This window comes from Limanda limanda, chromosome 18 (assembly GCF_963576545.1).
Source record: "Limanda limanda chromosome 18, fLimLim1.1, whole genome shotgun sequence".
Taxonomy (NCBI): Eukaryota; Metazoa; Chordata; class Actinopteri; order Pleuronectiformes; family Pleuronectidae; genus Limanda; species Limanda limanda.
In genome coordinates, this window is record NC_083653.1 from 12,409,858 (window position 1) to 12,426,269 (window position 16,412).

At 41.9% G+C, this 16,412-nt stretch overlaps 1 protein-coding gene across 1 annotated transcript in view; it reads right to left on the reverse strand.

Moving 5' to 3' along the window:
* nbas (NBAS subunit of NRZ tethering complex) overlaps positions 1 to 16,412 on the reverse strand; it is a 150,702-nt gene that overhangs the window by 100,007 nt on the left and 34,283 nt on the right. Inside the window, exons 22-26 of the mRNA XM_061092083.1 lie at positions 14,103 to 14,189; positions 12,780 to 12,933; positions 7,165 to 7,350; positions 4,659 to 4,832; positions 4,158 to 4,291 (exon numbers count right to left, since the gene is read on the reverse strand). Coding sequence (XP_060948066.1) covers positions 4,158 to 4,291; positions 4,659 to 4,832; positions 7,165 to 7,350; positions 12,780 to 12,933; positions 14,103 to 14,189 — 735 coding nt within the window. The remainder of the gene's footprint in view (positions 1 to 4,157; positions 4,292 to 4,658; positions 4,833 to 7,164; positions 7,351 to 12,779; positions 12,934 to 14,102; positions 14,190 to 16,412) is intronic.

Sequence of the window (16,412 nt, forward strand, 5' to 3'; positions counted from 1 at the left end):
AAAATTGGGTTGAAACTACTAAGTCGTCATTTCTCTCTCCTTGCTCGGAAATCTGTAATATTCTCGGCTGCGGTGGCAATTTTGGAGCTTAGTAAGTCAGAGAAATCACTCCTGGGAGAAATGTGAAGTCGGAGGCATGGCATATGCAGTACAGCCTTGCAGCAGTGCTAATCCGACTACTGCAGAAGGGAGGTCTGTCTGGCAAAGGGAGTATTATATGCAGTCATGTATTTTTAATACCCAATTTTCACTTGTTATTAGGCTCAACAACAATACTTCAGTATTTATTGACAATTAAGAGAATGCATCTTAATAGCGCTGAATATTTCAGCAAGGTTTTGCTGCCGTGGCCAGTTCAGCAGTGACTTGAGAAACATAAGAGGATCTATTTGATTCTGCCGCATCTGAGTCTATGAATGTTTTCAGTGAGAAACTACACCTCAGATTTGAACTGAATAAAAACAAGACAAAAAAGATTTGACTAAACATCTAGCTATGCCATTATGTTGACTGTCTCTTCCGCATCTGTCACAAAAAGGCTCTTTATCTTTCTGGAGGGATGTGAAGCAGAGCTGGTTCGGTGTTGTACATGAGCTCTCACTCAGATGTCTGAACTTCCTACAGAGCATCTCTGCATCTAACAGCAGTTAGGTCTCTTCCAGAAACACAGTCTACAGTTTCACTAGGAAATATTGTTCCGGTGTGGAAAGTGGTAAATAAACATTAAAAAAAACTGCTGACATCAACTTCTGTCGATTATAACATCGCGCAATACTGACTTTTTCATAAAGACACAAGGCTGCTGAATTTGTTAAATGTCATTTTTCCAATCTGTTGAACTGGCAGAGAAAATCTTTCAAAGCAAACATCTTTAAACTTTCAGCAAATAAATCCCAGTGGTGGGATGTCACTATGTACAATTACTTTGTATGGTTCTTCACTACATTCTTCATGTATCTGTATCTTAATAAGATACCTCTCACTTTTACTCCACTACATATATATGTACCCTTGCAGCAGCAGCATCAGCAGCACAGGTGAAGAAACACCTGAAATGGATCCGAAAGAGACCCAGCCATAATGATGTAGTAGAGGGATCCATTTGGCAGGTACTTTTACTTTTAAAAGTAAAGTATTTGTATTATCCAAATACAGCATATTTAAAATCAAGTACTTGCTTGCTTTTACTCTGAATTTAGTATATTTTGTCCTTATATTTGTACTTTAAGTTAAGTAAAATGTTCGGATACTTCCTCCACCAATCATAAATCCAAAGCTATCTCTACATAGCTAGACAGAAAAAAACAACAAGCATTAATTGTGGGTTATGACTAGCAATTATTTATCCTCTTCAGTAACAGCAGTGCATCCATCCATTATCTATACAGCTTCATCCTGAAAGGCTTGCAGCGGGGAGATGGAAGCAATCCCAGCTGACACCCGGCGAGGGGCGGGGTACAATCTGCACAGGTTGCCAGTGTATCGCAGAACCAGTATACAGAGACAAACCATCATTCACACTCACATTCACACATAAAGTCTTCAATTATCTACCTGCCAAGCTGAGGTGAACATGCAAACTCTAAACAGAAAGACCCCGTCTCTAGCCGGGATTCAAACAAATAACCATCTTGCTGTGAGGCACCCATTGCTCCCTCGTGCTGCCCAGTAACACCAGTACTTCACAGATTAAGTGTTAAGGCCAATTTACGGTTCTGCGTTTTTGAAAAAACGGACAGATAAGACCGCCCTATCCGTCGTGAAACGCCCTCTCCGAGCGCTTCGGACAGCTTTTCGTACAGGTCTGATTTTTCTAACTTCTCCGTGTTGTGTCGGAGACCCGACCGACAGCTCTTGGCTGTGATTGGTCCGTGAATGACATCATTTCCGTATGACGTCATTTCCGTACGACGTCATTTCTGTTTGACGTCATTTCCGGACCTCTAACTTCCTGATTCACAATAAACACATACATAACTACGATTCTACGATTAATGTGACGTGTGTGTTAAGCCAGCGGAGTTGTCCGGCTGACGGTGGCTCGTTAGAGCACTGACGGCATGTGTGCACGGTCACAGACGGTTATAACGAGCTTTCAAAACGGCGCTAGCGGGCTAGGCTAGCCACCATGCTAACTGCGGTGGTAACAGTGCAAGAACCCGCCGTCACGACTTTAATTCCACTTCTATCATGACACTGTTTCTATAATACCGCCAGGTTAGAAGCAAACACTGGGTAGTAGTTAGTGTCGGGAGTCCCTGCTGACTGTGTGTGGAAGCTGGGAGGGAGCTAGCTAGGTCCGTGTAGCCTCTAGCTACATGTAGCCTCAAGCAGATTCAAGCTGTGGAATCAGCAACACAGTTCGGAAACAAGCCCGGGGAACCGCTGCGCTAAGAAACGATTACATCAGCATTTTGACCCGCTGGGTGTCACTTTATTTAGTTCTGTTAGTTGCCATGGTTCAGTGTGTGGGAGACAAGCCACAGAGAAATATAAACACAAGTGGACTTCTTCTTCCGATAATTGGGGTAGGCTTCTCTGAGCTCGTCTCCCGTTGCGCCACCTATGGGTTTGGCGGTAAATTTTTTCCGACGTAGAGTGGTCGGAGAAGTAAATATCAAAAAGACTCTTGGACCCCTGTGGAGACCTCTCCGAGAAACGGAGAACGTAGAAGCATACTGGAGCCTTTACAATAATTACACTAATGATAGTATAGTAGAAAGTTAAAAAGAGGACTATGGGTGATTGGGAGAAAACCACTGACTCTACACTACCCAAGAGCAAGAAAACTACTTTGTAGCTGATTAGCTTTAAATCAGCATAGCAAAACTTCAAAAAGAAAACGTACTTGCTCAGGTTAGCACAAGACTCCTGGGCTGAGAGTGTCCCTGTTCCCAAGCTGTACCATAAAATCTTGGTTCTGTGCAGCTATCCCCTGCTGTGAGTGTGCAGCGGAGATACACATTATCACAGCGCAGCACACCACCGAGCAGCTAAAGGGAGCCATGTGAGCCAGTTGAAAAGGTCAAGAGATGATTTGTTAAAAAGTTCGGTTGCTTCATTGCAGCCAAAACAACCAGCACTCCTCATAGTTGTAATTCAATGTTCCAATTAAGGTGTGAAAAGGATGAGAACCCCATCAAAGAATGGTCATTTGAATTCATTCAAGCCAGACTGACACACTTTTCCCTTGTTAGTCTCTGATTATCATTCACTCTCCTTCAGACGCACTGCAGACCCACACAGCCTCGTGGGAGACTTAGAGGACGGGCCCTCTTGCCATATAAAATAAAATGTGTCCCAGAGCAGGAACGGAGGCGAGGGCAAAGGCAGAAAAAGTAGGAGGACAAAAATACTGAATGAAGGTGTCAGAGTCAAGCATGAATGAGAGAGAGAGAGAGAGAGAGAGAGAGAGAGAGAGAGAGAGAGAGAGAGAGAGAGAGAGAGAGAGAGAGAGAGAGAGAGAGAAAGAGAGAAAGAGAGAGAGGGAGGGAGAGAGGGAGAGAGGGAGAGAGGGAGAGAGGAAGAGAGATGATAGCTGGGTTTGTTGATTACGATTAAGGATGTAAAAGGAAATAAAAAACTCTCAGCCTACATGAATAAAGTTATAATGTTGCTGGAATAAAGTTGAAATATTACAAAAAGAAAGTCGAAATTGAGAAAAAAATATTAATATTATGAGAATAAAGTCGTCATTTTACGAGAATAAAGAAAAAAAGGAAATTAGAAGCAAAGATAACCAATCTCATCAGAAACTATGAATCCTCTATGGATGTCAAATAGACGTAACCTTCAAGTCCTCTTTCATTCAGAGTCTTTTCAAAGTCCTGATACTTGATATTTTGGTGCTGATTGAAAAAAAAAAAGTATTGAATTATTTGTGAGACCTTAACTAAAGGTTACTTTGACAAGAAGCTCCATATTCGTCATTTCTATATTTATTTACTTTATGCTAAAATTACGACTTTTGTTTCTACATCACGGCTCTAATACTCCGTCGTAGTTGACAGCTCCTTGGAGAGAGGAGGGAAGAGAAAGGTGGAAGGGAGAAAAGTGAAATACCTCATGGTTTACATAATTAAACAGTATTAGTCCACTTGACTTGTGTGTGTGTGTGTTGTTGTGGCTCTGTGTGAGTGTTTGTTTGTGTGTCTGACCCGTAGCCCCTCTGCGGCAGACACTCCAAGATGTCATAACAGAGGCTGAGCTGGTCATCCTGCTCACAGCTGTAGATGCACTCCAGAGCGACCACCATCAGCTGGTCCGGGTCCCCGATGATCTTCTGCTGGCACTGCAAAGGAGAGGAGAGGAGAGGATGTATAAGTCAGTGTGTGTATGTGTGTGTGTGTGTTTGTGTGTAGGAAGGGACGACAAACCCTGTAGTTGTTTTGTACAAACACACTGTGGTGATGTATTATTTGGAGTGTATTCCTCCTGTTTGAGTGTTTGTGTGATGCGCTGCATGTTTTTTTAATGGCCATGGGACCTGTCCTTGGCTGCGCCCTCATGGTCTCATAAATATAACATTCATGTCAGACACTAGGCCTGACATGACGAACTGTGTGGGAGTGTGTGCTTCCATTTTGCCGTCCCTTTGTTTATGGTTGGCCTAGCGTGACGGCCTCTACACTGGTGTTGGGGAGTGTATGGATACTTGCGTCAGGTTTGGAGTGCTGGAAGACGACGAGGGGCAGCGCCAGGTCTCCCTGGGCCAGGCTGGTCAGGTATTCTCTGAGCAGACACTTAGCGGCGCCCTCTGTCTGTCCCTCACAGCGGTGCAGGAACGGCACCATCCACTGGAAAGCATCTTTCACGTAGCGCTCGGTGCTGGACTGGTGATGGAAGGACATTTACTCAAAGACACAGTTTATACAGAATAAAACAATGGTTGGAAACAAGTACCTAACACAACCATTGACTTACTTATAGCACCTGTCATTTCAAGCTTATGTTTAAGGGCAAATCCTTTTATCATTTTCAAAAATACCGACCATATTTTTTTAACAGTTCCTGCCTTCAATGTATTGAGACACTAGTTTGGTTATAAAACAAACCTCACAAAACAAATAAGAATGACAGGTCCTTTCTAAAGAAGAACCAAAGATAATATGCAATTGACTGCCCATGTGTCACTTCAGATATTTTCCTTTTTTTATCAATGATGGTCGATCAAGGATGCTTGTATTTTCCTTCAGTAGTGCAAAGTGAACAAACCAAGTTCTGACCTTCAGCTAAAGCAAACACAATATAAATATTTTTTTTTTTTGCACATTTCATGAAATGGCTTATATTATATTGGCTTATCTCCACAAATACTCACCAAAAGAAAAATAGTTAAATCTATGCTTGACAACATATATTTTCACAACTAATGTGACTACTATTTCCCAGCAGAGTTTAGTTAAGCGCATGTAAATCAAACATTGATCATGCTTCTGCTGAATATTTTTTGTCATCCACATAGTCATACCCATGAATGTAAAAACAACTGATTTAAATCAACTGAGAGAGCAAAATAATGTACTGCTTTTTATCTAGAAAAACAAAGCTTGATGTGTTTACAGTCCGGTCTTGTTTTATCTAACAGAGCAAAGACATTGACATTTTGCGGCAATGGAGAAAAGTGCTCTATATGCAGATTCTATGTACGTCTATGTCAGGTGGACAGCCTTTTGCTTTAAGAGTGTAACATTAAGGGTTGACAGTGCTCTTAATGTTGCTGATGTTCATTCTACATTGTGTTAGCCAGCCTCCAGTTAACCCAGAGATCAAGTGCTGGCTCGTGCTGTGTGTTGCTGCCATAATGGAGATATATTCCCTCTGTGAAAAAACTAATAAACTCATCTTTTCCATAGAGATCCACTTGACAGATTTCTGTCAGATATTGAAATGGGGTGTGAAGCAGTGACAGGGTCATGCTACAAGAAGATTACCTCAGAGCTTGTGTGTGAAAGCTGGGAGATAAAATAAGGTTACACACAAACCCTGTGAGAACATTTCTTGTTCAAATAAAAGGAACATCTCCTCTGTTGTAATTTTTTTAGAACATTGAAAATAAATTTTAAACTACATCTACAACGAAACCATTTGATTTAACTTGAGCTACAATAGCCACAGTCCTGTATGTGGGCTCTGCTGTGGATTGTGAGGATGCATGTCAGGTTTGTGCCGGGATCTGCACCAGCTATGTGCCAGCTCTGACAGATAAGAGAGCACCCAGGGGGGAAGGGAGAGGTGTGTGCAGGTGCTAAGTGCAAACTTGCACACCCACAACCAACATTTTACTTTGCTGTACTGCGTCTCTGATAAAGAAAGACATCAGACACAGGCGAGGAGGGAGATTTAATCTGAGCAAGTTTGGTAAACATTCATAGACACACACACACACACACACACACACTCACAGAGTGCCCAAAGGGAGAACCAGTCAAACAGCATGTGTTAGTGCAGTCAACAACATTAGCTGGCTGCCTGCCTATATGGCAGATCCTACTGGCAGTGGTCCTCACAGGCGAAAGCTGGCAGTTATTAGCGACAATTTAGAGGACAGCACATATTATGTACTCCAAGGGGACTTGTAACTGTACTAAGTGCTGCAGACTGGCTTTCATAGCTCTCTCGCTGCCTTTGGATCGCAAGTTCATGTGGTCAGATTTCAGGGATTTCGGGAATGAAAAGGAACTGATTTACTGTGGGATTTCTATTCATCACTGCAGTTGGATTTTTGCCTATTCAAGCTGTTATTGGTGAGCATTATGTTCTTTAAAGGTAAAATCAAGTCAATGACAAAAGTCTGGAGCTTTCAAATGAAATGCAATTGTAGGCAAATAGTCTGAAAGTGATCTATTATCCATCTTTTAGGCAATTAACACCTCAGTTCCTGTGAATAAAATATATGACACTGTTTATAATTATAATAATTACAGATTATAATTAATAAATGAAAAATACTAATATAATAGGGTGGGGGGGTTATATCAGTAACAACATGATCTCCTCTAAACTTTTTGCTAAAACTGTGATTGAGCAGTGAAAGCAACACCCTACAAACAAATCATTTTATAAAATAAGAACTAATTATCGGTTAAAAAACAGTAGGACCAACTTCTGACAAGGAAAAGGTGAGAATGTGAAATCTGAAAAGGTGCAAATTGTTCAACTTACATTATTCATGAGCAGGCGGAGCTTATCGATGTCGCTTAACTGCTGCAGCTCTTTAAATGTCAGACTCAATTCGCATGATGTTTCATACACAATCGTTTCCATGGTGACCAAGTCATCGCACAGGAGCGTCAACCCTGGGATCTCCCGCTCCTTCCCCAGGCGCACCAGTGACAGGGCGCAGTCCACCTGGCGTACGGTGAGAAATTGCAATAAGAGAGAAAGAAAGAAGAAAAGAAATAAAAAAGAAATATTAGAAGATGAAAGTGAATGAGAGAGCAAACCGCAATCCTGCTAACTAACACACAAACGGGCATGAAAACGTAAACCTCCTTGGCGGACGTACAAATATTTCCAGTCGTACGGACAGATGCGGATCCCATACCGCTAACTACAGCTCGCCTTATCCCAGTAATTAACCTTACAAATAGTGTGTCTGCTAATATTGAAATCTGCCCATGTGATAATATTAATAGGTATCCTTGAGTCCAAGAGAATGTTTGTACCAAATTTGAAAGGATTCCCTCAAGGTGTTGCAGAGGTATCACATTAAAAAAGCAAAACATTTACTTGGTGAAACATCCGTGACCTTGACCTTTGGCTTTTGACCACCAATATCTTATCAGTTCACCCTTGAGTCCAAGTGAACGTTTGTACAAAATTTGAAGATGATCCCTGAAGGCATTCTTGAGATATTGCGTTCTGGAGAATGGGACGGACAGACAGAGGCATAAAAAGGAAACAAATGGATTGGTCAGCCTGTCGACTGAGTGATGACGGCAATAAACATGAAAAGACATTAAAAACAAAAGAGAGAATATAAATTGGACAGAAGGAACGTTATCAAATGCATTCGTCACACTCACACGCACCCTCTCTCACACACACATACACACACACAAAGTCTTTGGAAGCTAATGAAAATGATATGACTGTAAAGCTAATACGTGAACCGAGGGCGTAAGATGTAAATAAAGCCGCCATTTTAACTAGTGACATTATCCATTCAAAAAAAATGTTGTCACAAATCCAAACCACTCTCATATTGCAAACAGGAGAGGCCATTTAATTATGCTGAATGCCTTTTCAGCATCGAGTGATGGCAAACGCATCCTTCGTCTCGTGTAATATATTTAACACTCTGTACATTATTAAAGTCTTGTCTCGCTGGCTGTATTTTTACGATCTAACCACGAGCTCTGGCGTGTATGCGGCACGTGTCCAAATCCACTTTTGCTCATTTCACAGAAAAAGAATGTGTTGCTCTATCAGGGGCATGTTTTTTAAAAAAGGGTTGTACTTTGTCTCTTAATTAATCATGGGTGTGTTCTGCGCATGACCTGCAATAAAGCAACCAGAGAGCCATCTCCAATTCCCTTTAAAAGCCAGATGCCGTTGCACTTTGGCATATTGCAAGCAGACCATCTGTGTGTGTAACAAGTGTGCATGTGTTGTGCACCCGCCTATGTAGGTGTGAATATCACTCTTGATAAAGCAGCCTTATATTAAAAGTGAATTACACACGATTATGTAGTTGACTTCAGGAGTTTGTTATTTAGCAAGTGCAATAGTTCTCTGCTGCCTCAAGATCATGTCCTATAATGCACCTGACCACAGCTCATATTAAGACGCCCCTGTGTGTACAGATGGGCCTGAGTAGATCTGATGATGTATGTGAACGTGTGCACTGGGTTGTAAAACAACAGCTGTGTGAGTCTGGGACTAGCAAAGGCCCTTGTGTTTTGTTTGTTCATAGCAACACTAGCCGCTCTGTGACATTGTAATGTGTATTGTTAAGATTGAGCCAAATTGTAAAACAAAACCAAAAATAAAGTTTAAACCGAAGTTGTGACGTGATCATGGTTCGAGATGAAAAGGCCAAGGAGAAGTTTGCGAAGCCAATGAACGTGAGCATGAAAACCCAACAACTGTGAAGAGGATCTAACCTCTCATGACAGGTGGGACTAGAGGAAGAGTCTGATCACCAATCTCAGAGAACATTCTGCTAATCCATCAAACAGTTTTTCAGACATTTTGTCATACTGGACCAAAGTGATGGACTGACTCTTCAAATATTACTGCTGCTTCCATCTTACAGCAGGGTTTCTAAAGGTTTACACAAGTAAAGAGAGATTTTTTTCAACGAAGGAAGATCAAGAGGGCTAAATTCAGATTATTGAATTTTTACGGCCCTTCAATAACCATGTTACGTTGAGCGTCTGCCACCCTGTTTTTCTGAGAGGAACTTTTACTTTTTTCTGTGAGATGACTTATGTTACAACAACAAATCTCTCTCTCCAGAAGTCCTGGAGGATAATGAAGTAATTCCACTCAAATTCGACTTCTAACAGCATCTAATTAAGGAAAGAATGTGGAAGAAACACTATAGACACTATAATCAAACACAACACAGCTAAGAAGCTCTGCAGATATCCAACATTTGTGAAACCTGTGATATTTAATCTCTGCAACGTGACATTTGCTGAATTACCTTGTACTTTATAGTGCCGGCTCTCTGCATTGTTTGGACAGTAACCGAGGTTCTTCAAAGCGAGGCAACACATAATTGAAAACCCGTTGCTGTGAACACATGAAACGTAAAGAAAACAACAATATCTAATCCAAGCCCAGATAGAACCCATCAGTCACAACTAATATCTAATCATTAGTCCTTGGACAACACAACAGGAAAGATTTGGGGCGTCCGACTACTCGCATTGATAATATTTCATCCAGAAGAGCAACCAATCAATATCCGACCACCTTTATGCTGGCAGCATGCCCAGCCAATTGATGCTCATCCACCTGTGGATAGAAGCCAATCAATAGCAGATGCCGCTGGGCCCCTGTAGTGATGATTGCTTACTCTCCACCTTTCAGAGGAGAGCCCATTGACATAGTGGTTAGAGGAGCATCTTGCTTGCACATGCACACAAACACAGAGGTTCTGCAACCTCGTCCTCTTCAGTTTATCTCAACAGGGTTCTGGCTGAATAAATTACTGCCTGCCTTCATTTGTAAAATCTAAACATACACACTAACACACTAACACACACTAACTAACACACACACACTAACACACACACTCGAGTCAGAGCCCGAGCAATTAGACACGAGAGAGAGGAATCTATTGATCTGACTGTGAGTAAAGATCCTCTGAGTTCTCACCATCCCGCTCTCCTTATCTCCTGTTCCTGCTCTCCAGAGATAGATTCCCCCGCCACCAGAAGACAATTCAGATGTTTAAATTTCTCACTTTTTAATTACCACCTTGTCTCCATGCCCTCCCCTTCTCATCCTCTCCTCCAATAGGGACACAAAAATCCAACTTTTTTCAGTCCTGAGACTGAAACTAGCACTTGGGCTTCGGGTATCAGCTGATGCGGAGAACCGATCTGATATCAGGGTTTAATTATAAGCGTATACTTCACTGTGTGGAAGAGACCATAGGGTCATACTTAGCTGTTGCTAGTGTATAATGCTTGTACACTGCTAAACCTTTGTTTTGAGCTACCTCCATACAATATATCAGCTATCCTTTCTCGAAATAGGTCTACCATCACACTATACCGACAGACAATGTAGTCCCTGGGAATTGAGACATAAACATAGGTCCTGTTCAGTATTTATGGTTGGTATTTGTTTGAACTAGCACTCTGGCCTTTTGCCTTCATTGTATGCCTGTCTCTGCTCTTCCAGTTTTTTCCAAATCGAACTGCTCATTTTGTGACATTTTATTGCTAACAGTGTTTCAAACAACACTTGTTTTTAACACCCCTTATTTCTATCCTTTCAACCCCCCTTACAACTGGTTATTTTCTTTTTTCCACAGACAGCTCTCTTCATGAGATTACTTTCTTTTTTTACCTCAGCATCTGTTTGTGCTGTCCTCCCCTTTTCTTTGTTTGTAACGTACTCTATCCTAACAGGGGATTTTGCATTGGCCCAGCTTCTTGTCTTTTCTTCTTTCTTTTGGTTGCACTTCCATTCTCTGATTTTTCAAACCTCTCTCTCTCTCTTTCTGAGTCATCTTGTCAATCTTCCCATTCAGCGCCTCACTTCCTGCCGCTCTGTGACTGCTTCAGAACATTCACGCTTTCTCTGATGTGGCTCCTTTTAATCAAACCCCATTTTCCTCTATTAAATCGCTCTCCCAAGCATAAACACGGCCAGATGAAGGATGGGAGGAGGGCGCAAACGAGGGAGAACAAATGAGGTGAAAAAAAGTAAAGAGGGTAGGAGGGGGGAGCTCGGAAAATGGCAACAGAGTTGTGCCAGTGTATCTCTCTGTCGCGTCTCCATGTGTGTTTGAAAGCGAGAAAAAGAAGTGTGTGAAAGAGCAGGAGACATAAGCGTTGGGGACGCTCCCATGAGGCTCCTGGAGTAACGTGTAAGAGAGCAAAACCAGATGAGGTCTAATTAAAAGGGAACAAGAGAGAGAATGAAAGAGAGAGCCTGTGTGTTTCCTAGACATTAACAGAGACCTCCTTCTACACAAACACTCTGTCACTCACTGTCTCCTATCTCCCCTTCGTGGATGATGAAAGATTCTCCAGTCGTCTTGGAGGTTGAGCAACGCACCGCCCCCCCAAAATCGTCCTCCTTCATCCTCCTTACACCCAGGGAAGGGGATGAAATGGAGAGATGAAGGGGAAAGACATGACTGCACCCTAGTTAGTCCTTTCACAAAGACAAAAGAGAGCCCTGTGACAACCTTGATCCATCACTGTGAAGGAGGCAGAGAGGCGAGAGAGCCGCGGTGTGGATCGTGTGGGTGGAGAGAGTGGGCAGCTCCGGCAGTTACATCCCATTACTCCACTAAACAAGTCCTATCAAGTCCTATTTTTCAGTTACAGCAACAGATCTGCACATGACAGAAGCTTTGGTTACTCTTCATTAGAAGCCCATATGGCAAATATGATAATGTCTGTCACAGATAGAATCAATGTGACCTTGACTGATGGAGGTTGGCACATCTCTTCCGAAGCCTGAATCCCTGTTCATCACATTTTTCTCCTCCAATGAGAGAAGAGATAACGAAGGAAAGGAATCTGTAACGGCACCAATACTCCCAGTTGCCAGATGCCTATTGATTCCTCTCTGCTGCTGGAAGTTTCAACTGAGGATCCTGAGAAGGAACCCGATCAGGGTGCGAAAAACAGGTTTTACCATCAAAAAGAGAAATTTCTAGCAGTTGGATTTAGACAAAAAAAAATACTAATTGCAAGGTGAAAGTGAGGACGACAGAATGTCCCCTGATTTTGTTCAAGCGGTAGCTGCTGAGAGCCAAAACGCTTGAGGAACATATCCTTGCAGCCAGCTGTCTGAACAGACACTTCCATCAGTTTAAAGCCACGACTAAAAGATTTAAAGATAAAGACTGAGATATACTGATGATCTAATTCTTATGATGTCTTGTCTAACCATGTTAGAGGGCAAGAGTGTGGGTGCAAAACACTGCCATTGAAGGGACACCACACACATTCAGATAGTTTAAAATGGAAAACATTTATAGTGTTGTACTCAATTGTTCACGGGACAAAGTGACAGAACTAGTTGTTGGAAAGACAAAGAGCTTGAATGCTTGGTTGGACGTTGGAGTGCACTGGTGTTCGCACCTGTCTGGAGCAGGAGTCGATGTCCTGGGCTCTGCTCTGATACCAGTCGGTCAGCAGCTCGATTGGGGGTGAGGCAGTGCGAAACCTCAGCAGCTCTGGAATCTCCTCGTACAGGAAACTGTCATCGTCGAACAAGTTCTGGTCCAGCACCGCTCTGAGGAGGACATGGGGAGAGGGTGTTTTAAATGTGTTTTGCTAACATGTGTATTTTAATGATTCACACATTTTGTTAGGGAAGCAATTGGTTGGGTGATATTCTTATTTTTTATATTCAGCAAAATCTAAAAGACCAAAAAAAAACAATGAATCGTTTGTATACGTATTAAGCCAGTGTCAGCTATATGTCACCTCTATACCATAGAGGTTTATTAATATTGAATGAACTGCATGCCCAAATCATATCAATTTCCTCACTCCTAACAATACACATGCCAAATGTGAAGCTGATCAAATTAAAGTTGTTTTTTTAATGTAAAATTCCATGGATGCATAAATTAGCCAAAGCTTGTTAAAAACTTTTTGGGGAATTGAGACCACCTTCTTTAAATATTTTAATTTTAATGACTTTCTTTCTGAGTAAGGATTAATGGGTTTAGGGCTGAATGTCATAAAGGGTCAGAAAGTATTAGGAGGCAGACTGAAACTGTTGCTTTGATCTTTTCATGGGTTTGTTGAGATTAATGAAAAGAGAAAATCACCAGCCTTGTTTTTTCAGGGGGAGTAGACAGAGTTGGATCAAAAAGGGAGAGAAAACAAAAAACAATACAAATATGGAGAATAAACCACGGAAGCAGAGGAAGAAAAAAAATCAAAATAAGCTTGTGAGACAATACATGTCATAAACAAGGTCTTAAACATCGCTGGCATCACCGCAACTCCACACGGTATCACAATTTCACCCTGCAGTTCCTGGCCAAGGAGGCCGCAGCTGCCAGCTGATAATGTGACTGTGAACCAAAGAGCAATACAAAAAAGAAAAAAACTTGCAAAAATGAAATTGCAAATGAAGCTGGCCTCCGTACATGAGAAGGCAAATCGCTTAAATTGGCGTTGCAACGAGATCTGGTATTAGTTTGTTATGGTTCTGTTTGGATAATAGGATGTCATGTTTTGTTTTCATGTAATGATGCCAACATTAGCATCTGTCCTTTACTGAGCAGAAATTCTTACAATGCTACGGTGTGAGGTGCTTTATTATCATGGGCAGGGTGAGGGTTTATTATAAAATACAGTATCTTATTGTCCAAGCTTGGTTTGTTGTAATGCTTTCCCTGCAATGCAATGATGCCGCGTGTTTATATCGAGAGTGATGTCACGGTTTACCTGCACTCCTCTGTCTCGCACCAGTCCATCTCTCTGTGTCTCTGCTCATCCCATGGAATCAATACCAACTCGCCTTTGTCATCCAGACTTGGAAAGCAAAAATGAAAAAGACAGAATAAGACATAGAGACAGAAAGGAGAGACATACACAATTTGAAGAAGGGTCAGTTTTATGGAAAAGCACAAGTGCAAATATAACTTGAATGGCGCTCAGTGGAGTGCATACCTCCCCTAAGCCCCAACAGACCCTTTAAATTCAATCAAAAGCTGCACCAAATTCCACACACTCATAGATATGAGTTCTCTAAGTGTATCCGTTTCTTTTTTTTCATAAAGATCCATGAAATATTCCCTGGGAAAACAGTGAAAAAGGCAAAAGGCAAAACCTCATTAAGTGAAAAGAAATTCCTGGATCCGCTCCCTGATCTGGATCCACACCAAAGTGTAATGGTTTATTCCTCCGCCAGTCAATGCATCGTCCAAATCTAAAATGTGACTCTGAGTGAACATTCGTGACAAATATGAAAGGATGGTTCTTCACAAGGTAAAAAAGGGTGATTGTAAGGTAACAGGGGCCTTGAACTTTGACCAAAATCTTATGAGTTCATCCTTTTGTACATTTGTACCAAATTTGAAGAAATTCCTTCTAGGGCTTAACAAGAATGGAACGGGCGGATAACCCAAAAACTTAACACCTACAACCACTGGCTTTTGCTGTCTTGGAATCATAAAAACATATCATAGCAAAACCAATGAGCAGGGGTCCAAAAATAAACCACTGCTTCCCACCCACCTATAATCGCACCTGATAAATCATCACAGAAATTTACGGTCTCATACTAAACATGGTCATAAACAACAGGAAAACCCAGCTGAGGGGCAGCAACACATGGGGAATGGAAAAAGCAGAGAATGGTTAGAGAAGAAACATGTACTAGAAGAAAAAGAAAAAAAAAGCTCATTAATAAACAAGTCAAAGAACTTTTTGAAAAAGAGGCTGAGTCGTGCCTCAGCTGTAAATAGCTAGGGTTTTTATTTTCTAAATTCCACGTCGGTGTTATGCTTTACTTCTTCCTGGTCTCCTTGAGGGTGACAGGTGTGAGGAAGAAAAATAGGTAAGGATAAAAAGGGAAGTGAAGAATGACCCTGTAACCTCGCGTGTCACTGGTGACATGATTCAGACAGACGAACACACAAAAAAAATTAACAAATTGACCAACACGAACCAGAACACTGGGGTGCACAGAATCCGTTTCATCCCTTATCCTGCGATTAAAGCTTTTCATCTTGTTATCTATTCGCCTGTATAGAGAAAAATAAGTACTGTTGTTGTAAAACTCGAGGAGATAGTGCAGGCTACAAATCATCTATAAGTTACAAGCGAAGAGCGCACACTCTCACCCTGCTGCAGCTTTTTTAAAAACACACCCATAAATTCTATGCAATCACGAAATACATAAGAAGCGTCCAAGAAGATGATTTGATTTATGTCAGGATGCAAAAGTAGAGGTAATTTTTTTTAACCGACACTTCAATACAAGTCTTTCCTTTTAAAAGATGACAAATACTCGAAAAATCTCACTGCTTCTCCCTTAAAAATCTCATTCTCTTCTCTCTTTTTTCTTTCCGTCGTTCCCTGAAGCCGTGCTCCTCTTTCTTCATTAAAGACAGCCAGGTTAGAGGGTGGAGAGTAAATATTGGTGTGAGCGCTCGGATATCGATGTGAGGAACGAGTTATTTCACGTCCCCTCCCCTTATCCACTCTTCTTCAGCCTGAGTGAGAGACGAGGCGAAAGTGGGGCGGAATATGGAGATGGCATTTGAGTATATTTTCATTTCCACTGGGCAGAACCCTTTCGAGCTGCAGGCAGAGGTCTCACAAAAACACAACTATTGTGCATTCCTCCGCATGTACAGGGTTCCCTTATAGAGCCTGATCAATATTACAGGAGAAAGTCTCCCCCCCTTCCAGTGAAGCAAGACAAATAAATAGTGGGTGAGCTCCAAACAGATGGCTTGGGCCGGCTCCTTCTGCTGCAGTGTCGGAGCGAGTGCTGTTGAGGCAGCAGTTGGTGCTCACAGGCTGGGGAAAATAGGAAACTGCCCCACAGCGGCAGAGCCATGATGGATGCCCACTGCAGAGCCACAGCCGCCTGACCTCCATACAAACTCAGACATGGCTAATAAAAGGGTGCAGTATAGTGGAGTGTGTATGTGTGCGTGCCTGCGTGTGTAAACACTATATGAGCAGTTATATCTATAGGGTAAATGTTTTTTAGCTCATGACTCCAGGGGACTTCAGCCTTGTACA